The 26,571-nt window shown below is 44.1% G+C and overlaps 2 protein-coding genes across 12 annotated transcripts in view; one reads left to right on the top strand and one right to left on the bottom strand.

Moving 5' to 3' along the window:
• The first annotated feature begins 255 nt into the window (after positions 1 to 255).
• On the top strand, positions 256 to 17,436 carry LOC113443284 (dynamin-1-like protein). Of its 5 annotated transcripts, none has more exons than XM_087925823.1 (18): positions 256 to 276; positions 554 to 697; positions 1,607 to 1,757; positions 2,938 to 2,984; positions 6,996 to 7,067; positions 7,162 to 7,248; positions 8,667 to 8,829; positions 9,616 to 9,736; positions 9,915 to 10,046; positions 11,380 to 11,586; positions 11,688 to 11,808; positions 13,035 to 13,190; positions 13,856 to 13,945; positions 14,424 to 14,522; positions 14,609 to 14,752; positions 15,203 to 15,312; positions 15,892 to 16,051; positions 16,549 to 17,436. In XM_087925823.1, exons 2-18 carry the CDS (start codon positions 596 to 598, stop codon positions 16,603 to 16,605), a joined length of 2,019 nt encoding a protein of 672 aa, XP_087781949.1. In that variant the 5' UTR covers positions 256 to 276; positions 554 to 595; the 3' UTR covers positions 16,606 to 17,436. The 5 variants fall into 5 exon arrangements, with proteins under 5 accessions (XP_087781949.1, XP_026567183.2, XP_026567182.2 ...); XM_026711398.2 differs by lacking the exon at positions 256 to 276 and adding an exon at positions 277 to 365 and having other exon boundaries at positions 1,612 to 1,757; XM_026711397.2 differs by lacking the exon at positions 256 to 276 and adding an exon at positions 284 to 365.
• A 1,339-nt stretch (positions 17,437 to 18,775) lies between these two features.
• Positions 18,776 to 26,571, bottom strand: part of IQSEC2 (IQ motif and Sec7 domain ArfGEF 2) — a 156,491-nt gene continuing 148,695 nt past the window's right edge. For 4 of the 7 annotated variants that reach the window (XM_087925820.1, XM_026711518.2, XM_087925821.1 and 1 more), the window contains 4 exons: positions 26,082 to 26,243; positions 25,602 to 25,775; positions 24,105 to 24,154; positions 18,781 to 23,744 (listed from right to left, as the gene is read on the bottom strand). In XM_087925820.1, coding sequence (XP_087781946.1) covers positions 22,695 to 23,744; positions 24,105 to 24,154; positions 25,602 to 25,775; positions 26,082 to 26,243 — 1,436 coding nt within the window. In that variant the 3' untranslated portion in view covers positions 18,781 to 22,694. Of the gene's footprint in view, positions 23,745 to 24,104; positions 24,155 to 25,601; positions 25,776 to 26,081; positions 26,244 to 26,571 lie in introns of all 7 variants that reach the window. The other 3 variants (XM_087925818.1, XM_026711515.2, XM_087925819.1) reach the window with 3 other exon arrangements.

Genomic DNA, 26,571 nt, shown 5'->3' with positions numbered 1-26,571 from the left:
GGTTTTTTCGCTTACTCGCCATCTCACAAGAGAGAATTCTTTTCTGTTGCTATGGTTTCGGTTGCTAAGACCTTTCTATCTCTTGTAACTTTCTCTCTATGGTCGTGTATTTGACAAGCTTTCAAAAAGGAGGGTACGATTTGTTCCCGATTTGGCCAATGAAAACATAACCTCGCCCTGGAAAATTTTTATTCTCCAATAGAGCTGAAGACTTACTTGATGGACAGACGAAAAACCTATAGAAATCAAGTAGGTCGAAGATCTTGAGCAATACAGGTAGGGAACGAGGCGGGCAAATCGGGGAAATGTTTCCTGATTGCGGCGTGAATGGAGCTGTATCCGGAGTCAGTGTAAGTAGCCTAAGGGTGAGTATTGGATGCTCGGCTCCGTTATTTGGGCTGGATTTGTCGGGCACGGCTCAGCAGGCCTTTACTCGGAGAAATGGGACGGCGTGGTCTTTGGAGGGGAAGGGAGAAAACAGGGCTCCATAATGGCAATGGGCTTCCCGCGACTTCCCTTTGCCTTTTGACTAACCGTCCCCTTTACTTTCTAGGGAATAAGGGCTCCATTTTCCACCAGCTGCACCGTCGTCATTATGGAGACTCTCATCCCTGTGATCAATAAGCTGCAAGAGATTTTCAACACGGTGGGAGCCGAAATCATACAGCTGCCCCAAATCGTGGTAGTTGGTTCTCAGGTGAGGTTCTGCCTCCATTGAGATTTAATCCATGCCCGTTCTAAATACCGCGGTTTGCAGCGGGACAAATGGTTAAATCAGTGGCTAAAACTTTGTCAGCTAAACAAACTTCTATTTAAAGATAAAGCAGGAGCTGAAAATATCACCTGCCCTATTAACAGGCAAGTTTCAGAAGAGAATGAATGAATCTAACTTCATATGTATGTATATGTATATGTATGTATATATGTATGTATATATATATATATGTATGTATACACACACACACACACACACACACACACACACACACACACACACAAGTGAAATACATGCATCAAAATCTCCAGAACTGTAAAGCCTACAAACTTGAAATTTGGCACGTATGTTCCTCTTGGCTTCTAGGTGCTCACTAAGAGAGGATTTTTCAAAATGACCATCAGAGCATTAGTATTTCCTATATTATTATTAGCACACACACTGATGCTAAGGAGTTCTACTCCCCCTCCCCACCTGAAAAGAAATCTCTTCCAAATGCAAAACATGAGCAGAGGAGTTTCAGTTTTAGTTTAACAGCACCAAACAGTTGAGCTAAGCCACGCCCAGACTCCTTGCTGTCTCCTTGCTCACACAGCAAATACTGCTTCAGTTTCCAAACAGCCCGCAACTCTCACACTGACAGGACGCTAGCCAGATGAATACCGATGGATGCTGGTAGGCAGAGGCAGAATTCCCCCCATTTTCCTCCCTCAAAACTAAGCCCAATCACACAGTTTCGTAGCAAAGCATGGTTATCGAGCTAGTTTGTGAATATGCAAGGAGGTAAATCAACATGAGATGTTGGAACTATTTTTATAATATGTTGTTCTAACCTTTTTTACCCAGGTAAGACTTTTCTTTTTCTACCTGTAATGCTACTTATTTCCACAGAGTAGTGGGAAGAGCTCAGTGCTAGAGAGCATTGTTGGTCGGGATTTCTTGCCACGTGGCTCTGGAATTGTCACACGCCGCCCCCTAGTCTTGCAGCTGGTCCATGTGCCAACCCTGGAGGAGAGGAGGCGGAAAGCTACTGGAGAAAGTGGTAAGGGCAAAGTTACTTCTCTTAGTGGCAAAGTAAAACAGAGATGTGAGCTTCAGAACGTCACCTCTGTAACTCTGATCAGAAGATGGAATATGATTACCTAGAAAGGGCTGGCTTGATCTCTGTCTTCCAGTACTTGAGTGTAAATCATATTATTTGTTGGCTGAAAAGATTGAACACTAGGACCAGAGGTTTTGCCTTCTGAGCTTTCGAACTTGTGCTGGGGGTCATCTTCATGGAACTTCTGTCTAGTTGCTATAGCAACTTCTGCTAAGAAGTTCCCTTCCCAGACAAAACCTCTGGTCCCAGTAACTGACCCAGATTGGATCTTGCAATATTAACCTGGGACATGTATCATTTGTGAAAAAGGTTGAGTTGGAATGAGTTACAGTAATTTTGTCATCTCAAGAGCTATATTGGCTTGAGCGTCCTGCATAGTATTGCATAGTACTGTATGGGTATTTGTGTCTGAAATGTGCCTGATCTCATCATACTGCTGCTGTGACTTATACTTGCATCAGACTCCGCAGTGCAAGTATAGAATCATGGCATTTACATAATGCCATTGGTGTGCCTATACCCTCATTTTGGTGTTACCGCAATTTGCTGCAGATGCTGCTGCATGAGATCAGTGGACAGGCCTAAGTTTCTTCCTCTTCCAGTATCTTTTTGTTCAGAGGAATGATTTACTGAGGGCTGATATCAAGATTCTTCATCCCTAGTGAACGTTAGTAATCCAAGACAGTTCCTTTGCATGATGACAAACAAGAATTGATCAGGAAGCAACTTGTAGAAATTATTTCATTGGTACAAGCTAAAAGGCTGGTGCTGCCTGATTCTGACTATACTACCTAAATTCAGCATCTGGGAATACTGGGTGGAGTGTTGTTGCTTCATACAGAAAGAGTATGTTTGGTAAAGTTGGACATTTTTGCGTCAGTGAGCTGTCAGTTTTTCACTGGTTCAACTGTTAGTTATTTTATCTGACATTTTTGATAGAAGCAAAATCAAACACCAACAGACAGCATAGAAGAATGGTTACAAGTGTCAGAGTAAGGCTAGGGAGACACAAATTCAGATTCTCACTTAGTCACAAACTAAACTGACCAGGGTGTTGTCTTGTAGGAAAATGGTCCTGGAAATATTCTCATATGTCTTTTATTTTGCTTTTTGTCTGCAGTTGCTCAGCCAGAGGAATGGGCCACTTTCCTGCACTGCAAGCACAAGGTACTGAGTGGGTGAGGTAAATGTGGAACTATTTATGGTTAGAGTCAGCTCAGGCCAATTGGTAAACTAGGTGGCTGCCTAATATGGCAAAAAAGCGCCTCACATTAATAGGGAAAAATGCCCTCCCCAAGGGAAACACAGTGACATTTCGGTGGGGGGGGGGGAATAATGGTGTTTGAGGGATGAGGACAATCTGTCTTTTCAAAAAATTGTATCAATTTTTCTCATTTTTAAAAAAAAACAACTATCTAAATTTTCTTGTAAGAAGTGGGGATAAAATGAGGCATCTTGAGGCAGCCCATATAAGGAAGAGGCATTCCTTTCTGTGGCACATGTAAGATAATTGAGGTGGAGAGTAGAGAGAAAGAAAGAGTTCTACTTCTGTGCACAGTTTGCTTTGTCCTGCTTGTCTCCTCTTGTATGTTTGATGACTGGATTTCTGCATCATGTTGAGTGATGGCTTCCTTTTAATGATTGTTTGTAATGTGTCTTAGCATGATGTGTGAACTTAATCATTTACTTGTTTTCTTTTTGATTTGAAGGCCTGTTGTGAGAAAAAGGTTATTGTTGACTTTTTCCTATATATCTCCTGTTATTCATGTCCATTTAGGGTTACCCTGTTTAACCATGGATTTTAGGACCCAAAGAAGAGAGGACAAGGGCATGTAAGGTTATACTTAGTAATATCACAGTCAGTGATTTTTTCTTAATTGGTGGCAGAATTCCTTCCAGTTACGACAATATTTTTGCCTTATTATCTTGTACAAAATATTAAGAAAATATCCCAATAGTGGATGCCAGGCAGAAGGAGAGCCCAAAAAGGGGGAGGGAAATAGATATCCATTCCAGTCTTTCACTAAGCAGAATTTATAATGTCAAAAATCTTAATATGTTGGAGAAATGAACTGAAGATAGAGATAATATTACAGGCAAATAGAAAGTTCTTCACTTATGAAAGAAAAAAATCCATAGATGTAGGAGATGATAATGATATTTATGAAAAGAATCTTGCAATAAACATTGCTTGCAAACAGAATATAGGGTCAGCAGTGTGATGTGGGTCTGCTGCACTAGAGAAATACAGTTTTTGGATGGATCAGTTGGTAATTTCCAAATTACTGGAAATAATGCTTCTCAATTCTGCAGTGGTCAGCTCTTCACCTATTGCATGCAGTTCTGGGCACTATACTTTCAGAAGGTTTCCAAAAAAAAAAAAAAAAGGCTACAGTGGGCCAAGAAGATAATCTGGGTACCAGAAAATAAATTATATGATTAGAGATTGAAGGAGCTGAGTATGTTTGGCCTTGAGAAAAAAAACAACTAAGGAGAGTATGGTAGTGTTTTTCAAATATTTGAAAATACTTCATACAGATGGTGTCTAAGGCTTGTTCCAGAGCATAGGACTCAGAATAATGCATTTAAATGATAAGACAGATTCTGATTGAATGTTTTAAAATAAATCAAAGTAACCAATTACACTGCTCAAAAAAATAAAGGGAACACAAAAAGAAGACATCCTAGATCTGAATGAATGAAATATTCTTATTAAATACATTGTTCATTACATAGTTGAATGTACTGACAACAAAATCACACAAAAATTATCAATGGAAATCAAATTTAGCAACCCATGGAGGTCTGGATTTGGAGTTACACTCAAAAAGTGGAAAAAAACACTACAGGCTGATCCAACTTTCATGTAATGTCCTTAAAACAAGTCAAAATGAGGCTCAGTGGTGTGTGTGGCCTCCACATGCCTGTATGACCTCCCTACAACGCCTGGGCATGCTCCTGATGAGGTAGCAGAGGGATCTCCCCCCACACCTGGATTAAAGCATCCCCCAACACCTGGACAGTCTGTGGTGCAACGTGGCATTGGTGGATGGACATGATGTCCCAGATGTGCTCAATTGGATTCAGGTCTGGGGAACAGGTGGGCCAGTCCATAGCATCAATGCCTTCGTCTTGCAGGAACTGCTGACACACTCCAGCCACATGAGGTCTAGCGTTGTGCATTAGGAGGAACCCAGGGCCAACGGCACCAATATATGGTCTTCCAAGGGGTCTGAGGATCTCATCTCAGTACCTAATGGCAGTCAGGCTACCTCTGGTGAGCACACGGAGGGCTGTGTGGCCCCATAAAGAAATGCCACCCCACACCATTACTGACCCACTGCCAAACCAATCATGCTGGAGGATATTGCAGGCAACAGAACGTTCTCCACAGCGTCTCCAGACCCTGTCATGTCTGTCACATGTGCTCAGTGTGAACCTGCTTTCATCTATGAAGAGTACAGGGCGCCAGTGGCGAATTTGCCAATCTTGGTGTTCTCTGGCAAATGCCAAACGTCCTGCATGGTGTTGGGCTGTAAGCACAACCCCCACCTGTGGACATTGGGCCCTCATACCACCCTCATGGTGTCTGTTTCTGACTGTTTGAGCAGCCACATGCACATTTGTGGCCTGCTGGAGGTCATTTTGCAGGGTTCTGGCAGTGCTCCTCTTGTCCCTCCTTGCACAAAGGCGGAGGTAGCGGTCCTGATGCTGGGTTGTTGCCCTCCTACGGCCTCCTTCATGTCTCCTGGTAGCGCCTCCATGCTCTGGACACTACTCTGACAGACACAGCAAACCTTCTTGCCACAGCTCGCATTGATGTGCCATCTTGGATGAGCTGCACTACCTGAGCCACTTGTGTGGGTTGTAGACTCCGTCTCATGCTACCACTAGAGTGACAGCACCGCCAGCATTCAAAAGTGACCAAACCATCAGCCAGAAAGCATAGGAACTGAGAAGTGGTCACCACCTGCAGAACCACTCCTTTATTGGGGATGTCTTGCTAACTGCCTATGTTTTCTACCTGTTGTCTGTTCCATTTGCACAACAGCATGTGAAATTGATTGTCAATCAGTGTTGCTACCTAAGTGGACAGTCTGATTTCACAGAAGTGTGATTGACTTGGAGTTACATTGTGTTGTTTAAGTGTTCCCTTTATTTTTTTGAGCAGTGTATTTTCCTTTACATTGAGTGTGTTTAAGTTGAGACTGAATAGCCACCTGTCTAGCAGGGGAAGGTCTTGATGGCCTGACTACCCACTTCCAAATCTCTGATCCTGAAGGGAGCAGTCAAAAAAGAATTCTGTCTGAAAAAGAAATCCAATAGTTATCTCTGGATATTTTTTTCTTTTCCATGGAGCTTTCTTTTGACTATCTTTTACTACTACTGGAAAAAAATAAATCTCTTCATGTCTTCTTTTTTTTAAAAAAGATCTAAATGTACATAAATACATAAAGCATGCAGATAAGGATTTGTTATCTTCCAGATCTTACAAATGTGTTAGAAGAAAGCTGTCAAACTGTGCTTAGTGCTCAACTAAGTAAGTTGACTCATTTGGCATGTTGTAACTTACATATGGCTTGTAGACACTTCTCCATGCCGTGTGCTAAGTGTTGATCCTCCACATTCTCAGATTTTATGTCCAACGCCAAAGGCATTTTATGTGTACACTGCCAGAGGTAGTGATTCCATTCTTTATGTTGAAAGAATATCAACTCCTATACTTTATTCCTCTTTTTAAATTCACTTCTTCCCAAGGTTGTCTCTTCTGTGCCTTGTCCTAAGCTCACCGGGAATTAAAGCCATTGTTTTCAACAATGTGTTTATGGGATGAAAACCAAGCACTTTCAAGCCCCCACATCTCTTTTCTATATTCTGCAGCTGCTGAGTGTTGTTTTTGCCAGAAAGTTTGGAGGGTTTTTGGCTTTTGCTTTTTATTCAAAGTTATTATTATATAACATGATGCATTATATTTTAAATATTTGAGGTGGAGTACTTCCCGTGCTCCATTCTTTCTTGATTTCTCCTCTTCTGCTGTCTGTTCCCTGCTCCAGTTCTGCCACAAGCAGGCAAGATGTGGAAGAGGATCAATAAAAGAGCAGGAAAGCAAGTGTCCTTGCACGTTCTCCTGTAGCTCTTCTGATGTTGGAAACATTTCCCTTTGTTCTTTTTCGTCAGACTTTTATGGATTTCTATGAGATTCGTCAGGAAATTGAGATTGAAACCGAGCGAATGACTGGGACTAATAAGGTACTAACTCTCTGAGTTATTCTCTCTTGGTGTGAGAGTCCTTGGGTCCAAATGCCTTTTTGCGTCTTTCTCTAATAGCTTTTCTTGCTTCCAGGGAATCAGTCCAGAACCCCTGTACTTGAAGATCTATTCACCCCATGTGCTTAACTTGACACTGGTAGATCTTCCAGGGATCACCAAGGTGAGTCACTTAGAAATGGTGCTTTCTATCGCCCATGTCTTAAGAGAGACCTAGAAGTTATAGATTATTAGTAGACTTCCCAAAGACTTTAAAGGCAGAACTTCATCATCAATATCTGGGCAATGTGTAGCCTTGGGCACCAATGTACCACGTGATGGATGGTCTCCCTCCTTTCTCCTATCTACCACTTTTTCCTCAAGACCACTTCTTTTAACCATTTGGTCACATTGGACCAGAAGGAAAACTGGGTTACAGTGATGATGAGCAGAAGATAAAAAGAGTGTAAATGAACAACAGATGTAGGATTGACTGTTCTTAGCACACCACTATATTAGTTTCAGAAAAGAGTTTCTATTGAAGGCCTAACCTCTCACAGGAAAACTCCCCAAATCCTGTGGCTACAACTGGAAGGTTGTGTGGTTTGGGCTGGAATTTTGTGCTTGAAATGAAATTAGTCACCTTTGTATGGGTGATAGAAACAATATTGGTAGCTTTGTTTTAACTAGAGTCAGCTTCAATGGAAAGGTGTGTTTATTTGAGGCAGCCTCAGTGCTTGGCATAGATCTGGTCCTGGTCTGGAGCAAAAGAATCCCATTTTTCTCATTTGCTTATTAGAAAAACTAAAAGCCCATGTGATTCTCTTCAAGCTTCTGGATCTCACCGATGTAGGTTTATGCTTAAAATAAATATGTATTATTTTTCAATTGAATTTTGCAGGCTATATAAAATAGATCAACATATGGAATGCTTTTGTTTAATTTGTTTTTTTTCTGAGCATGGAGAAGGGGCATGTACAAACACCTCTCAGCCTTTTACAATTTGAACCACTTCTTGACCTCACGTATCTAAATTTACTGCTGCTGCTAAATCAATTCTAAAGCATGTTTTGTTAGTTCCTAGATTCTAGAATAATGTTCAGCAGCCGTGAGAACTAGAAACATGTTCTTCCTTTCAGTCCACAGAAATGTTCCTGGATTAGAGGATATGGTCTTTACTGAAGATAATACAGTTAGGAATTGGAAGGGCATATTTCTTAAATACATGCATTCATGTTTTTAGGCTGCAGATATGTGAATTCAGGAGTCCTTTTGCATCTCCAACTTAGTTGTTTTTCTTCCTAGTGAGTGATATAAATCAAGAGTCCTTGCTCCCTCTTCTCTGTTCTTCTCTTGGGTAGAAACCGAGCAGTAAACAAGAGCGCTTAGTATGGTGTGATGCAGTTTGTCTTGCATTATTAGCCTTCTCAATTCAGAGTGGAAGTAAACATAAGGGAGTTTTCTAAGTTTGTCCTTTTCTAATTTCATAGTAACTTTGATCTCTTAATAACATGTGTTATATTTTTTACATTTTGCTGCATGATACTTTAGGCCTTGGGTGACTGATAAAATCTTTCAAATCCAGCCTTTGCAATATCACAGGTGCCTATTGGAGATCAGCCTCCTGATATTGAGAATCAAGTCCGAGATATGATCTTATCCTACATCTCCAACCCAAACTGCTTAATCCTGGCTGTCACTGCTGCCAATACTGACATGGCCACATCAGAAGCCCTCAAACTAGCACGGGATGTTGACCCTGATGGTATGATTATGTTTGTACTTGAGGAGGAGAAATCAGGAAATTATGATGCCAATAGTCCATATGGAGAACCATGGGATGTTATAAAATAGTCCTCTATTTTTGAAGCTCAGGGGAGTCTGATTTAGTAATGCCAGCAGAGCAGAACTGGATATTTATTTGCTGTCTGGATGTTAAGATCTGTTCTTCATTGATGGCTGATCAATAAGAAGGGGAATAAAGCACAGATGGGTGAGAGGGTGAGCTGAGGGAGCACTTTTCTCCCCTTATTTTTTTCCATTCTGTAAGATCCAACACAATGGGCTTGCCCCAGATTCCATTGGTCAGACAAGGCCACCTGAGTGCCTTAGGAAGCCCGCCTCTCTGTTGTAACAGCTGCCCTCTGGAACACCATCCCTGAAGACTTCTAATGCTCAGTCTTTTCGGATTTGAAAACCTGGCTTTTTTCCCAGGCTGTGGGATAGAATGGGGAAAACACGAGTGGGTTCCACCTGGATTAGATTACGGTATATTGGTGTATTTATAGTGTATGTTTATTCCTCCTATTGCGATCCTCTGGTTGTTTTCTTGGATTAATGAACTACAGTCTTGTTTTTAATTTGTACATCACCCAGAATCCCTAATGAATTGGGCAGTCTTACCAACAACCTAAATTAGAAATACATAAATTGAATGAATGCAAAAGATATATAGTCTTGGGGGGAAGCACACAAGGAATAAAGGAACAGTCTCTGTCACTCCTCCCCCTTTCCCCTTCTGATATCACTGACTGGATATCACTCTCTGCAGGTCGAAGGACACTGGCTGTGATCACCAAGCTAGATCTGATGGATGCTGGGACTGATGCCCTGGATGTACTGATGGGCCGGGTTATTCCTGTCAAACTAGGCATCATTGGGGTGGTCAACAGGTCAGTGGTGATGATGCATACAGGGAACCAAAGGACCTAGAGGGTGGTTCCTATGCTAGATGGAGAGGGCATCTGATTGCAAACCCTGTTCTTTGCCAGAGCAGGTTGTTGCGGGTGGGTGAATCCATCAGGCAGATTCTGTTAATTGTCTAGATGGTATTTTTGCTTCCTGTGCTAGGAGTCAACATGATATCAACAGTAACAAGAGCATCAGTGAGTCTCTGCAGGATGAGCAAGGATTCATGCAGAAGAAATACCCTTCACTTGCCAATCGCAACGGCACCCGTCATTTGGCCAAAACTCTCAACAGGTGAGAAGGGACTGGGTGTGGTTAGGGATTGACCAGGAAACCCCAGGTAGAATGGGACCCCACTGCTTTAGGATCTTCTGTGTAGAAAAGAACCACTCCTGTCCTTTACTCTGAAGATGAGAGCCTTAGTGGATTCAACTGAGTCATTTCTGTTCCGTCAACAACTCAGCAGCAGTCTCTTGGGAGAAGCAGCAACTGCATCATTCCTGATTAGACTTCCTAGCAATTAGTACTGAGAGGCTGACAGCCTGTGATGGTTGTAAGATCTAATCATCATGATCTAGAGCGCTGAAAGCCTTATCTTTTTAGGTTGTTTTTTTTTTTAGGAAGGAACACCTAAACAGCATCCCTGTGTCCCCAAGACTGACATATTCATTGGGCATAGGATCTGGTGCCCATGAAAATGTTCAGCCCGGCACAGGTCAGCTTTAAAACAAAATCTCAAGTGTGGAGTTCTTAGTGCTCTCTGAACATGGTTATTTGCTTGTAGATGTTTTGTTACCCAACTAGGTAACATCAGTGTGAGGGAGTATGGGGTTTTGCTCCCTGTTTATATACAGTAGTTTGGTCTCCCAGTGTTGGTGGTGTACTTTTCTCCTTGATTAGGCTGTTGTTTTCTGCTTGATGGATTGTCTGATGTTAATTCCTGCTTATCTGGGCAAGAAAACCACACTGCTACCCACGCTGGTAAGGCAAGCTACCATATAGAAATGAAACAAACCACGTAACCATTAACACTGATTATAACTGTTGGGTAATGAGAGCTCTGCAAGCAAATAACCAAGCTCATATAGCACTAAGGAGTCCACAGTTGAACCCTGAGCTACATTTATACCTCTTCTGTTAAAACTTCAACTAGTATTAAAATAGCAAAGTAGGAGCTAGGAATTGTAAGAAGTATTCTGGGCAGAAATGCTGGGTGTTATTTTGAAGCCCGGGATTATGTGTGAGCTCCTCCTTGCCTTGCCTCAGCATTTGTATATGAAGAATCCCTCGGAAGCGTTTTCAACCTGAATTGCAACTTTCCAGAATACCATCTTTCCTGTTCCTAAAATCATTAAACCACTCAGCAGCAGAGTACAAATATAGCATAACACATAGAAGGTTGGAATCGACTCCGGTTTTCCCCTTGCTTCAATCTTGTTTAGCCAGGAAGGGAAGATTCGGCTCAAGTGAATGACATGAGTCTTTCTTTTGGTCACCTGAATGTTGGGCCGTTTTGCCTAGTACTGTCCTCTCCAACACATTCCTTTGGTCACTTGGAATCTTTATTCCTGAAAGTAGGGGTGCTTTCCTTAAATTGGCCAGGCTGACGCCCTTCTACCTTTTCCAGGCTGCTGATGCACCATATCCGTGACTGCCTGCCTGAGCTGAAGACACGAGTGAATGTGCTCATAGCTCAGTACCAGTCAGTGCTACAGAGCTATGGGCAGCCTATCGAAGACAAGAATGCCACTTTGCTTCAGATCATCACTAAGTTTGCCACTGAGTATTGCAACACCATTGAGGGTACAGCACGCAACATTGAGACCTCCGAGTTGTGAGTGAAGCCTCTAGTGAACGATACGGTGATGGAGCTGAATGTGGGATAAATAAGCTGGCAGTGGGATGCTGCGGCTGATCTGCTTCTCTATTGCCCAGGTGCGGCGGTGCTCGGATGTGCTACATTTTCCATGAAACCTTTGGACGCACTCTGGAGTCCATTGATCCGCTGGCTGGACTTACGATGCTGGACATTTTGACAGCCATTAGAAATGCCACAGTAAGTTAATACGATCAATCTTGTCCTCTAATACAAGGCTGTCTTATCTTTCGCTTTCATCCATGTTCTCCTTTTTTACTTAGGCTCCAATTACACAAGAAAAAGTTGTAGTAACAGAAGTGTTCAGAGTTCACCTAAAATGTTGCTGCTCCTATAATTTAGAAGAGAGGTGGATACAAGCCAAGCTTCTTTCCCCCTGCCAACTACAGTAATGGGTAATGAGATCTTGGCTTGGAGCATTATAAGAATTAAGAGTGGTTGCCTACCCTAATGAAAGCATGGCATTCAATTGCAGTTACTGCAAGCAAACTGTTTATGTAGTCAGAAGAAGGACAATATTCCCCAAATGTACATGTTTTGATATGATATCTGTGGGTATATCTCAGTATTTGTAGTTTCCAAACAAACACCCAAGCTATTAAAAGCCAGTGAATCAATAGAACGGATCTTGTCTCCTGCTTCAACAACAATAGAGGACTGGTAGAGGATTAAAAGAACAACAGAGTGGAAGCGATCTTAGGACTTCTAGTGCAAATTTCTGTTCAGGCAAGAGACTATATACCATTCTGGACAAATGGCTGTCCAATCTCTCCTTAAAAACTTCCAGTGAAGGAGCATCCACAGCATCTGGAGGCAAGCCTGTCCACTGGTTAATAGTTTTATCAAGAAACTTCTAATTTCTAAGTTGGTTCATCATCCAGTTTCATTCATCATCCAGTTTGTAATGATAGATGTTTTGATATCAAAGGAGGAGGAGGGTAGGGGGGAGTCTGTCTGCCCTGACTTAGAAGCAAGATAGCAGAAGCCAAACATTCTGTGCTTTCTTGGCATATTTAATTTCTCCCAAGACGTCCAGTCCTTTTTTGCTTCTACATTGAGAGTCAAGAGCTAGCCTTTCTCTTGCAGGTCGTCTTCTATACTTTTGGTATAGTATCAATTTGTCCTCCTGGAAACTACTGTGCTAAATTATTCTAAATTATAGAAGAAATCACTGCTTAAAGGACATTTTGTTGACTGGGCAATGTTATAACTAAACTTTGGCCCAGTCACATGAGGCAGGAACAAAATGCATGGTAAAGTTAGTTACGCTGAAAAGTGTCTATTTGAAGTTATGCTGAGTTTTGGGAGACTGAGCTACGTAGGACTTCAACTGATCCTCGAGTCCCTCTGGCAAAGGATTTTCCCTTCCACCAGTTGGTGAAGATGCTTCTCCATCTCTCTGGCAGGGTCCCCGCCCCGCCCTCTTTGTTCCTGAGGTCTCTTTTGAGTTGCTGGTGAAACGTCAGATCAAGCGACTGGAGGAGCCAAGCCTTCGCTGCGTGGAGCTCGTGCACGAGGAGTTGCAGCGCATCATCCAACACTGCACCACCTACAACACACAGGTACCGTCTCGCTGGGCCCGAGAACAACCAGGCTCCATCCCCAGAAGAAGGAAAGGGCTCTTGAGAGGGTTCTGGACCGGCATTTGGATGCATGTGAACTCTCGAGGGCTGGTTGTTACCTTTCCAAATGCCCAACTGTTAGAAACTTTTTAAGATAGCATCCTCAGCTTACAACCACAATTGAACCCAAAGTTGTCCCACTTTATGACTCTTCTTGATGCAATTGTTAAGTGAATTGCAGTTGTTAAGTTAGTAAGGCGGTTGTTCGTTGAGTCTGGGTTCCCCATTGACTTTGCTTGTCAAAAGGTGGTCACATGACCCCAGGACACTGCAACCGTCATAAATATGAGTCGGCTGCCAGGCATCTGAATCATGATCACATGATCATGGGGATGCTGCAATGGTTGTAAGTGTGAAAAGGTGTTGTGATGCCTGTCACACTAACTGTGATAATACAGATGACAGTTTAGACATCTTGATTATTTTAATGTTTTAATATGTGCATAACATGTACAGAAATATTAAAAAAAAGTTCGTTGGAGAATCCATTTTAAGCCTCTGTAAGTTCTTCTCTCTCCCTCCCTCTCTATACACACACTCTCTTCCTCCCCCCCCCCACACACACTTTTCAAGGAAAAAAAAACAATAACAAAAATAATCTTTAGGAGTTGCTGCGTTTCCCCAAGTTACATGAGGCCATTGTGGAGGTGGTGACAGGAGTCCTTCGCAGGAGACTGCCCATCACCAATGAGATGGTAATTGAAACTTTTTTTTGTTTTTTGCTATGAATGAAAGTATGGAATGGTCCTTGCTGCTGCACATTTCTTCCTGAGGCTTTGAAGCTGGTGGGTGTATCTGGAATTTAGAGTGCGTAGCATATTCACTCCCACATGGCTAGTCTGAAACCACCACGCAGCAAAGTAATAAAGTTGCACTTTATTGCTGCCTCTACCTATTTCCTACTATGAGCCCAGGATGTTTTCTAGCATTTCAGCTAACTGCAATGTTGTCTGGAGAGCAGAATATACTTCCAAATGACATATTAGGTTACTTCTATTTTATGAACTATTCCGGACTCTTTGCGAGGCCTATTTTATTTATTTGTCTTGGAAATAAACACGGTACTTAAGACTGGTGTTTTGTTTCAGAGCTCTTAGGCATTATGGATCTTGGATTATTGAGCCCAATGCCACCCCATCAGATACCCTAGGCCTAATAATGCCTCTCTCCTAGGTACACAACCTGGTTGCCATTGAGCTGGCCTACATTAATACCAAGCACCCTGACTTTATAGACACCGCACTGGTCTCTGCCTCAGTGAGCAATTCTAAGGTAACTTTTCACGGATGCCCTCTCCCCTCTCCTTAATGACTACCTTTGTCTTAACTTGCAGCTAATTCTTGCATTTCCCAATCTAGAGTGACACTGCTATAGATGGTACCTGGCGATGGAAAAGTGAGAAAGCAGAAGAACCTGGCACTGATGATAGGCCTAAGGGATCCTCTCACTCTTTGGTCTATTCTAGCCCCAGCCGGTCCCATGAAGTCAATCTACTGGACACGGTCAGCCGGGATAAACCTGGGAGGAACAGGGAGGGAGAATGCGGGTGGGCTGGCTAGAACTAAGCTACTTTTAGGAGCAAAGAATGTTGCTAGGAGTTGCAGTGCAGAAACATAATAAGGATGAATTGGAAGAAGTGCCAGTATTTGCATAAGAGGTACATTATTTAGGTCATTGTTTTTTGCCTATAATGTAAACAACTTCGGTTTGTATTTATGTGGCAGGATGGGTTGCTGCAAAAGGGTACATCAGAATAACAAGAGTTGGAAGGGACCTTGGAGGTCACCTAGTCCAACTCCCTGTTCAAGAGGAGAGCCTATACTACGTTGGGGAATAGATATTTATCATCATCTCAGCCAAGGGAGTAGAGTCTTGAGTAGCTGCTCTCCCAGCTAAATTGCTATTGCATTTGGTGAACACTGCTGACGGCCATTTCCCTTGCCTCTCTCTAGCCCATGCCAGCAACGCGGAAGCTAAGCCAGCGTGAACAACGAGACTGTGAGGTAATCCGGAGGCTTATTAAGTCCTACTTCCTCATTGTGCGCAAAAGCATCCAGGATAGGTAAGTGGGTTAACCAGAAAATTAGGGTCAGCATTAGTGATTGAGTGTGGCATCTGGATTTAGTACTCCTTCAGAAATGGATATTCTGGTAGTGAAGGTTTGAGATTAAGCAGTGACTAACCTAATAAATACTAACAAAATTATTTTATGCAACTCCTTGTAGAAAAATAGACTTTAGCCATTTTTGAATGAGAGGATAGCCTTTCTTCCTCAACCCAATCCCTTAAAAGTTTGGGGATTTGGGAAACCGCTGTTCTCAAAATTCTTGATCAGTTTCTGACAAATTTTCTGTAACTCCAATACATTTTAACGTATGTGGCTTCTTATTGCAATAATCAGGATATTTCATGTTCTGCAGGCACATCAGTTTCCATATGTAGCTCAAAGTATTTTGAATAACAAAACATAACTTGAGAAGTACTACAGATGGACTTTATCTAAGCCAAAAGTGCTACAGTATTTTCTGCTAGCAATAGAAAAGATGAAATTATACTTAAACAATAACTGTCAATAAAGAAATTGGGGACTTTCTTTTAAGCACTCTGTGTCCAAATCAACTTACTGCTTTTCATCCTATAGTGTACCCAAAACTGTGATGCACTTCCTTGTGAACTACGTCAAGGACCACCTCCAGAGTGAACTTGTGGGCCAACTGTATAAGCCCCAGCTTCTAGATACGCTCCTAACAGAGTCCGAGGACATGGCTCAGCAGCGTAATGAGGCTGCCAATATGCTCAAGGTAATGGAGGACAGGGTTACTTAGAGGTCAGCTCTGGTTCAATGATGGCCAAAGAAAAACCTGTTTCTGGCTCACTGGGGGCAGAACCAGTTTGTTGCTTTAAATCCTTCCTCAAACTGGAAGTCACAATTCTTTCCCCAGGGACTGAAAATGGCTGTGTTCCAATCTTTTAAAAGTCTTAAAAGCATCCTGAGTAGCTTCTCCACCTTGGCTCCCTCCATGTGTTATCTAGCTTCAGCTCCAAGACAAGGTGGTGTAAGGTTGGGAAAGACTGGCCAAGATCCTAGGAGCCTATTCCAAATCCCATCACCCTTACCACCAGTCTTTTTTTCAAATCAGTGATGCCCACTTCTCGGATAGCTAGTTGACACTTGCCATTTTAGCTTTGTGCATATAGTGCATTAATTTTCAGTATCACACTAATGAAACTATTCCTTTCCCTATGCTGGTTAGTTGTGATGTCTGAGTCTTCAGCCAAGTCTTCTGCTCTTTTGTAGGCATTACAGAAAGCCAGCCAAACAATATCAGAGATCCGAGAGACTCAGCTCTGGTGAGATGCACTCAAAACTTCAGAAGATTCCATGTTGCAAGAATGTTACTCACCCAGAACCGTGCAGGGGTTCAGCTCCGACTCCCACCTGAATCTTTACTGTTTCCCGAGTGGGGAAGAGATTGTGTCCTCAGTGATCAAGTTCTAGTTTAGAACAAAGTGTCCCTATTTTAACTGTGTTGAAGTGTCCGTGGTGCACGGATAGCATTTTGGAGCCGACATATGGTGGCTCTCCCTGCTACCTCATCTGCCTTCCATATTTTTCCAGTTTTGCTAGATTCACCGGTATTAAATTCCTGTTTTGATTGTCAAGCTTGCAGCCTTGAGCACTTGCTGAGTTTGGCCAGTCTTCAGCTTGAAATTCTATGTATTTCCTGAACATGGTGCATTCGGTACATGTATTGAAATGAAATCTCGTCTGTGTTTGCTTAACTGTTAGGATCACCCTTGCTCTGTATTTGGCCTTGTAAATGCCTTTTATTCTCATAACTGCTGTACAGGTAAAAAGAGGAGCCTCTTGGTAAAATTGAAAATGCCTAAGTAACCTTGAATAAGAAAGATAAGTGCTACCTGACACTAGAAGGGATTCATCATCTACTCTGGCCCAAAGAAGGAGCTGATAATGCTGGATCTCACTCTGGACTGTGCTTTCATAACACATTTTACCCAGGAGTCATGTGCAATAGTGTCACTTGTGGGAGCCTTCACCTGTTCCTGGATGCTTGAGGGTTAGGGGGTGGGAATCTGAATCGTTTCCAAGTTTGCACGTATCTGAGCCAAGTGGGGACCAGGGTTGGCCTGCAAATTTTCATGAAATAAACTCTGGAAGATTGTACAGTTGGTGCCTTTCGTTTTCTTTAAAGGAAATAAAAAAACAGATGACAATCGTTAAGTTCCGAGGATATTCATTTTTCCCATGGCAGTCCTTCCCAACATTGATAAGTGTAGGTTTTTCCATTTTTCAAAATTTTATTTGCTTAGTTTCATATAATTGTCTTCTTTTATTGTTGCACATCTTGCTGTTAAATATATTCCCAAGTATTTAACTTTCTTAACTATTTGAAGTTCCACTTCTGCCAGTTTTCCTTTTTGGTTTTGTGTGACATTTTGAACTATCACTTTAGTTTTTTCTCTATTTTCAGTCCTGCTACCTCTCCAAACTACTCTATCTCTTTCAATAGTTTAGGAATTGTCTCTAACTGATCTTCTACAATAAATGACACATCATCTGCAATCGCTTGTAGTTTAACGTATTTTTTGCTCCATAAGACTCACCCCACCCCACCCCCAAAAAAGTGGGTGGAAATGTCTGTGTGTCTTATGGAGCGAAAAATATGCACTGCAGCGGCGGGTCCTTTTACAGTGTTGAAGCTCACCTAATCTTTTCATTGCCCATTTTCTCCCTCTAAACCTAGGTGCATCTTATGGTCAGGTGTGTCTTATAGTGCGAAAAATATGGTATATTTTAGGTCTTATCTCCTTTTGTCAATATAAATAGTAGAGGCGATAGTGGGCATCCTTGTCTTGTTAGAAGTTCCTATTAGGAGGCCTGGATCCTGACAACCATCCAAAAAGTGCAAAGTGCTGAGGCTGGGCTTAAATTTTACATCCCAGAAGAAGGGACTAGAAAGCACAAGGATATGAATGTCTTACAAAATGGATTTTTAAATGCTGTTGCAGGAGGCAGAATTGAAGTCAAAATATATATCTGAGAAATCTGAATCAATTTGATTGATATGGATTGAGTTTTCCTTACACCAGAGATACGTCATAATTATACAGAATATAATTATGTTAGTTAGTTCAAATTGCAAAATCGTGCAAAATTTCTGTGGCACTTGGGGACTGGGGCTGCTGCCTTAAGTGGTATGGTGACATGTCACTTCTTTGTTATCCCTTGAGCTTAAAAGGATAGTTAACTGACACTGGAGTTACGCAACCAGATTTTCCCCCCATATTTTGCTGCTCATTCGATGAGTGAAGACTCTTGTCTGCAGCACTCTCTGTAAACAGAGGTCTTGACGCTTCTGCCCTTCTGCGGTGACAGGCATTTCTGTTTGTATGTGCACGTTCATTCCCAAAAGATAGACTGGGCTTAGAAAAGTTGTACATATATAAGGATTATTGTGAGCGGGATCCATTGGTAGGTGCTGCTCCCCTACAGCCTGATCGGGTACAGCTTATAGGTTTAGGTGGACAATGCTACTTAAAAACAAGCTCACAGCTGGCGTCCTGAAGGCTGGAATCCAGCTTCATACCCTGTCAACTTGCTACATGACTGATAAGGTAGGCAAATAACACACAAGACAACCCTTTTTTCACACAGCAAGGACATTTGATCAATTTATGAAGCATCAAATATACATTTTCATATATACAAAGTGGAACTGATTGGGTGGGGGGGAGAAGGAAAGGAAACAAAAATACAGTCAATCTGAGAAGGGGCAGAGGGGAAGCCCCATGCTATAGAAAATACATGGGCTGGAAACACCACCCCCCTCGTAAAGGCTGGTATTTATAATATATATTATATACATGGAATTCTGTACAGCAACAAACCCAACACAGGAAGTGCAGTGCAGGGCAGGGACAAAGTGCATGCTCGGGGGTGGGGCACAGGGTGGGAAGACCTGACATGGGGTATGATGTGGAGGAGAGGAGGAACCCAGGACTTTGCAAGGTGGCACACGGAGGCCTGAGCTGCCACCTGATAAAGATTCCTGGCTTCCCTCCTCTCAAGGCTGTGGAGCAAAACTGGTTGGCAGAGGGCAACGAAGCCTAGTGCTTCAAGCCTGTGGGACTCAAGAAACCCCCGTAAGCCTCCTGAGACCCTCTACCATTTGCTCCTCTCTTAGTCTTCCCCCTTTCTCAAAAGAGTGAGAGAAATCTCACCTCTCACTCAGCCGGCTCCCCTTAGAGCAGCCATTTCTGCAAGTTTAGCAGGGCCTATAAAGCCCACAATAAGCTATTTGGCCAAACTTCTCCTCCCTGACACATTCTCTGCATCACTGACCGAGCAAGGATCTTCCTGCCTCTGACTGGGGAAGATGGCAGTGGTAATTCAGAGAATCAAGAGGGCAGTGGGCGTGGCCGGCTGGATGAAATATTTTTTCGCTCGGGCAACCTCTGAGGCTAGCCTAACTTTCAGCAGCCGGTAGAGCTAACCTTCAGAGGTGGCTAGTCTGCATTTTAGAATGGGTCACTGCTCTACTTCCCTCTTCTAAGCTAGGGGAAAAAATAGTGTGCTTCTATTATTAGAAATCTGGGGAGCACCTCTTTGCATTTTATTAAGCAATAAAATAATTTCTTCCATCCAAAATCCATAGCATCTCCTTAAAAATATAAAAACAGGCACTGTTAATTCAGGCATCATTTCCTTACTTTCTGAAACGATGACTTGATACCGTTAATCCAGCCTTTTCTCTCTGTCCAAAGCTAAAACAAGAAGATCTAGGAGGAGGCCCACCTCTAATATTACTAGGCAAGGTAGGTGAGTGGCAGAACAAGGTAGCACCTCAAGGGAAGGAAGAAGGTGAGGTCTGGATGTGCCCCATAAGCTTGATTTGGGACAGCAGAAACTGGATGCCATCTTTTTCTGGAAACACAGCGCACAGGGATTAAAGTGCATCTAACTTCCCAAAGGAACGACTTGGGGGAGAATCCTACTCTGTCTCCCTATTACCAGGCATTAACGCACTGACTGGCTGAAAAAAAAAAAAACAATTTAGGAGAGAAGAGATCACAGCAGTTTACTCTCCACTCTCCAATTCAATTAGGGATGGGTTCATAAAGCCCAAGAATATACAAGTCTGTATCTTTAAAAAGAGATTCAGTGCAAACCCCACATCAGGGGTGGGGAGAAGAAGGGGGTAAAAATAGCCCTTTATGAATAAGAACTGAGGGGTCAGGGACACATTCCCTTCCCATGTCCCAGACTTCTCCATACTTTGAACTCATCTCTTCCCCAGAGATCCTTCATGTCTCCCATCCTAGTCTCTTTCCTTTCTCTACTTGAAACAGCAGAAACTCACAAACTGTGCAAATTACCAATTACAGCCTCTCTTCATCACCTCCCCAAAAGAGCAAAGGGCCCCCAAGGATTCATCAGCTCCACATGCTGAAGGTGACTGACAGATGTATCTTTCTCTCTATGGAGCAAGTCAACAGGTAAGACAGCTTTCAAGAGGAAGAGCCCGTTTTCTAAAACGGGGGTCTCCAACCTTGGCAACTTTTAAGGCTTGTGGACTTCAACTCCCAGAATTTTCAACTCCCAAGCCTTAAAGTTGCTGAGGTTGGAGACCTCTGTTCTAAAACACAAAGTATTTGTCTAGTAATTGATGACACTAGATGGACAAATTAAGGGAAGACCGATTGAAAGTCTGTTTTGGACACCAAAACAACAGAAGCATCTTTGAGGAGCAACCTGCACAAGGGCATGCTGATACCCACAGTGCTGAAGGAATGGGTAGGTAGGTGTAGATATTTTTTTCCAACAAAGCACCTGCCTGAGTTCTTCTGGAAACACCCCCCTTCCCCCTTGATAAGAGACAGGAAGGCACGCTCCCATCAGCACTACTATCAAAGTCAGCAACAGCAGTTGCTTAACATCACAGCAGTTCCATGTCACAGCCAAGTGTATGAAAGTGGGCATTAAATAAAACTGCCTCAAAATATTGTCAAGTCATGGCAATGAAGAACATTTAGGTGACAATGGGCTTTTCCTTGTTTGTTATATTCTAATAGAAGTGGCTGCTTTTCCCCAAATAAAGACAGAACATTGGGGAAAATGGAGGCTTATGAGGAGTTGCAAGGGGAAAATGACAGGCTTGAGAAGGGCTAAACTCCTGGTTTCTGCTGTACTTCTGCACATACAAATTCTGTGCCTCTTTGCAGAATTTGGCAATGAACAAAGTATTTTATGTAGCCTCAAAACTTCATCTATGGTCTTTAGAATTCTGTTCCATTTTCTGCATTTATAGGGTTGTTTGCCATGAGGAAAAGTGAGTTCATGGTCCACAGGACCTATTAAAACCGGGTTAATCAGACTGAAAACGTATTTTGGGGGGGTAAATCAGAAAAAAAATTAAGAGATTCTTCTTCAGTCATTCTTAAAATGCAGGATTCATAAATGTCATTGGCAGTTTAAACATGGCACACAGAAGGCAGCCACAGGGACTATTTGCTACCTATTAAAATGTTAAAAGTACAAAGCTTTTCTTCTTATCAGCAAATTCTGGGGCTAATAAGAGAGAGAAGAAGAGAGACTTCTGAAGTCTTGTTTGGATTAGTGCTTTCTGGGGAGAGGTTCTGAGCAGAAGAAAATCATTTGTACAGCTTCCTCTGCACATTAAAAACCACTACACTGGGCAAGATTATCTGGGAGACTATCAGGTGTCCCACATACAGCAAATAGTATGATTATCTCTGCCCATTTCTGACAATGGGAGCATGTAGCAAAATCATATGACTGATTCCTTCCTTCCTTCCTTCCTTCCTTCCTTCCTTCCTTCCTTCCTTCCTTCCTTCCTTCCTTCCTTCCCCATCACAAAGTGATGCTATCCCAAAAGAATTTGCTGCCCCCCCCAGCACACAAATGTTATTAAAAGTTGGGATTAAATTTTTTTACCTGTTTGGCCATACTCCTAAGACAACACAAACAGACACTGGCTTTCCCCAACACTGCAGCTTGAACTTCTGCCATCCACGGTCACCACAAAAACTATCATGCTGTCCACAGATGTTCAGAAAAAGATGGTAGGAGCGGGGACAGATGGCCCGCCAAGGAAGAGAAAAGAGGCAGAGCTCCCCAAAGCAAAGCCCGTGTGAAGCTGTACCCCCCTCCGGCCACGCACGGCGCTGCAGATCCAGGTTTTCTTCCTTTCCAAGGGATGCCCTCTCTCAGTTCTGATCCTAGGAAAAAGAGGGATGGGATGTGGAGTGGGGAGGAGGAAAGGGAATGGCCATAAAATCTAGACACCCTCCTGACCTCCATCCTTCCCCATCACTTCAGCTGGAACAGGGGAGACCCACCCCCAAGCTCTGTTATTTATATATTTATAGATCTGCTATCAGTTCCATTGTGGTGGCAGCTGTTCACACAACGGTGCTGATTCTGTTGACCGGCTTAGGCTTGGGGTTTGGGGGCCCTTGAGCAGGCATGGCTGGAGGGCCCCCCTGGTGCATGGACATGTGCTGGGCCAGAGGGGACGTAGGAGCACCCGGAGAGTGGGGGCTGAGAGGCGTATGGGGCGACGGAGGGGGAAGAGGGGGGTAAGAAGGATGTGGGGGAATGGGAGAATGAGGCGGGGGCATCGGGGGTTGGCTGTGGTGTGGCTGAGGATGGCCATGATGCCCAGGATAGGGCCCCATGCCAGAGGGCGGCGGAGGCCGCTGTAGCAGCTGTGCGGGGTGGTGGCTGAAAATAAAGTGCTTCGGGGCCTGCTGCCTATGCAGGGTGTGCTGCCCGCTGAGCCCTGACTGATGGAGCTGCTGGGGGTACGTGTGGGCCAGGGCATGCTGAGGGGCAGGGCTGTAGAGGGGCAGCGGCGAGGTGGGCTGGCGCCCATGAAGGAAGGGAGGGTGCTGGGAAGCGGCAGCAGCCATCTGGAGGCGCTTCTGCTGCCCAGGCCGACCGAGAGTGTAGTGGTGGTGGGGCTGTGGGGTAGGGAAAGCAGGCACCGCCTGCTTCTGCGGGGGAGCCGAGAGAGGAGGCTGCTGGGAATGATGGTAGCGCTGGACCTGAGGGGGCAGCGGGTTGGAGGGCAGAGCCAGAGGTGGGGGTGGGGGTGCTGGCTGCTGAGGGGAGGGGCTGCTGGGGGTAGGGGGTGGGGGCTGGGCAGAGGGGCCATGGCAGTACTGGGCGTGGAGCGCCTGCAGCTTTGACTGGCTGCCGTCAGGGAGGGAGGGGTGGCTGTGATGTGGGTGGTGCTGGGGCAGGTGATGGTGGGACGAAGAGGCCGAAGAGGAAGAGGCCGAGGCCTGGCTGGGGGGAGTCTGGAAAGGGCCCTTCCCACGCTTGCTGCCAAACAGGGAGCCCAGGAAGGAGGACGAATTCGAGGGGGGCCGAGGCTGGGGCTTGTATTCCTCTGGAGGAGGTGGTGGTGGCGCCCTCTGGTGGGGATGTGGGCTGCTAATGATAGACCCCTAGAGGACACAAGGGATGAGGGTGGAAAGGCAGAAGAAAGAGGAAGAGAAGGGAGAGAAAGACGGGGCATTAAACAACTGGTGTCCATAAGCCCCCCTAGGCCAACAGTCTGGACTTCCCTAGACTTTCTCAGGCAGGCTTGGCTCAAACTAAAGTAAAAAGTTCTGGGAAAGGAAGTCAAAGCTCCCAAAGCAAGGGAAGGACTCACATGCTCTTTGACCTCCCCCTCTGGAGGTAGGCAGAAAAGAAGAGACAGAAGCTGCAAGGCAGAAAGCGGGAGAAGGGCGGAAGGACCCCACCTGCATCCCTCTCCTCCCTCCACCATCCATCCTGGGCTGGTTTACCTCTAGCCCACTTACTTCAATTGTGCTGTCCAAGGATCCCACGCTGTTACGGCGGCCCCGCTTGCCTGCAACAGAGCAGGGATTAGCGAGACCTGAACTTCACCCCTTCCCCGTTGCGCCAACCCTCCACTTTTGAAGGTGAGAGGGAAGAAAATCCCCCATCCCATCCCACCAAAGCAGAGCAGCAGAGCAAAGGCAGAGTTAGCAGAAGAAAAGAGGGAAACAGAGTGTCTTGCCCTCGTTCACCTCCTTTTAGTACAGAGCAGGCCTCTTCTACCACAGTAAAATTACTTGGGTCGGGGCACACAAATACTGTGCATGCATCACCCCCGACCTCTGCACTCCTCCTGAGACTCAAGAGTGCAACTACATTTCTTTCTCACTCTAAGTTTGGAAGAGAGAAAGAGATCAGTCCATCCATTCATCCGTTCACCAGCTATTTGATAAATTCTTACATTTCAAAATCCTGGGGATTTCTTATTCCTCAATCAGTTTTATGGAGGAGAATTAAATGGTGGAAATCTTTTTCCAGACATAAAGGATGTGGTTTTTTTTTTAACCAGTAGAGGGAGCCATAACAATTATATTTTGGGGATAAATTGATTTCTGGGATGGAATTAAGTTAAAGTTTGAATGGAGCTGGGTTTTTAAGAGAGCTGTGACAGAGCCAGTTTTAACAAATTCAAGTGCTAAAACCTTTTCCTTGGCTGCATTGCTCCAGCTTAAAGGTGGTGATGGGTGCTCCATCTTGAAAAGCTCCCTTCATGCAAAATCTTCCTGCAAGTAGAAACCTAGGAAGCCAAGGGAGAAAGGTTCAGTCTGAATTTCTCCCTATTTTTTTTTTTTTACTTGCAGGAATTTCTCTTGTTCATAAGAGAGCATCTGAAGTAAACAACACGGTGGCCAATCAACAGCCAGGATCCCACAAAGCCCACAAAGGCTACCAAAAGCTGGTGGCACAGTAACACACCATTTTGAGGTAGCGTATGTATATTCATATTAGCTACAAAAGAGGCTTTTTATAGTGTTAAACATTAAGAACACTTTAAATCCCCCTCTGCCAATCCCAGAAAATCAAAAAGGAAATCTCAAATCTGTTGATTTAGCCAAGAGCCACAGCTCTGCTCACTGTGGCCCTTGGCTTCCCCAAAATAGTTGTCCATGCTCAATCTTAAACCTGAAGGAATACAGTCTAGGAACTGTCCCGGCAGGTCCTGTCAAATGCATATATTGGCTCAAATTCTGGAACCCATAACCTGGATACCAGAAGGACAACTAAGCATTTCCAGCTGCATTCCTAGAGAGGCCTCCAGGACACTGATGATGTCATCTGCTACATTCTGCCACACTTTTCCGTTGCGTGGAATCTGGTGATATTCATCATAGGTTCTCCTCAGCATAAATGGAGAAATTCTGGTTCTTTCCTGATCTTCATCCCAGCCCTGAGCCTCCCTTTGTCTCTTCTCCTAGAGCCATAGGGAGAACCTAGAGTCCTGAACCCCTGTCCCTCACCAGCATCAGAGAGGTCACGCAAGGAGCTATTGAGGGCACTTCTCTTCAGGCCCTCTCCCATAGTATAGGCATCCTCTAGACTGCTCCTGGTCAGGGTGCCATTCACGGTGTCCTTGGGCCCAGAAGAGGGAGAGGCGTTGGGGCGCATTACTCCTTTCTGCTTTTCAAGCTCCGCTGTGATGGAAGAATAAGACAGAAGCAGACTGGTTATTTACAAATCTTAGGATGGTGCCTCAGCCTTGAATGACAGAGCAACGGCATTTCTGATTAATAATGATACAGTCCAAAGACTGCATTTGGCAACAATAGACAAGTACCACGAATATTTGTGAAATATCATCCCACATGGAAGGGCAGTGACTTCTAATTATACGAAGCTTATGCAATATTCCCACGTCACTTCTAAGCTGTCAAGCACTTGCCCATTTTCAAATATATTCCCTGTAATAACAATCCGGACCATAGCAGTTCCTCACTCACATTCCACGCGGTATTTCTCCATCTCTTGCACTTCAGCGATGGACTCCCGCAGGTCACTTGTGAAACGCAACCGATCCTGCAGACTGGGGGCATTGAAGATGATCAGGACTTTTCGTTCCCCACCGGGGACAGCTGAGAGTAGTTTAATCCCATACTGGTAATCTGGTTGGAAGAAAATCAGATTCTGGGTGACGATGGGTCCATTGCAAAGCAAGGATGGCAATCATGAAATGGGCCAGAGTGATGGGTTATTCCTGAGGGTCAGCTCAAGACAGCAAAGAGCAAAGGCCCGTCAGAAGCTGGCTCACAGCAGGGAAGATAAACATGACCACCCCAGCTGGACACTTCCAGGCTAGTGTGGGCCGCGTTCTCAGCCTGCGCGGAAAGTACAGGGCAAGGAAGGCCTAGGTAGGTAAGGGATCCAATGAATCTGTTGTCATAGTAGTAGGCACTGAAGGCCCAACAAGTCTTCTTTAAAGGGGACTTTAAG

The sequence above is a fragment of the Pseudonaja textilis genome, chromosome 2 (genome assembly GCF_049901715.1).
Source record: "Pseudonaja textilis isolate UNSWEBS1 chromosome 2, rPseTex1.2, whole genome shotgun sequence".
Taxonomy (NCBI): domain Eukaryota; kingdom Metazoa; phylum Chordata; class Lepidosauria; order Squamata; family Elapidae; genus Pseudonaja; species Pseudonaja textilis.
The sequence above is the reverse complement of the archived record's forward strand: the minus strand, read 5'-3'. Positions and strand labels throughout refer to the sequence as shown.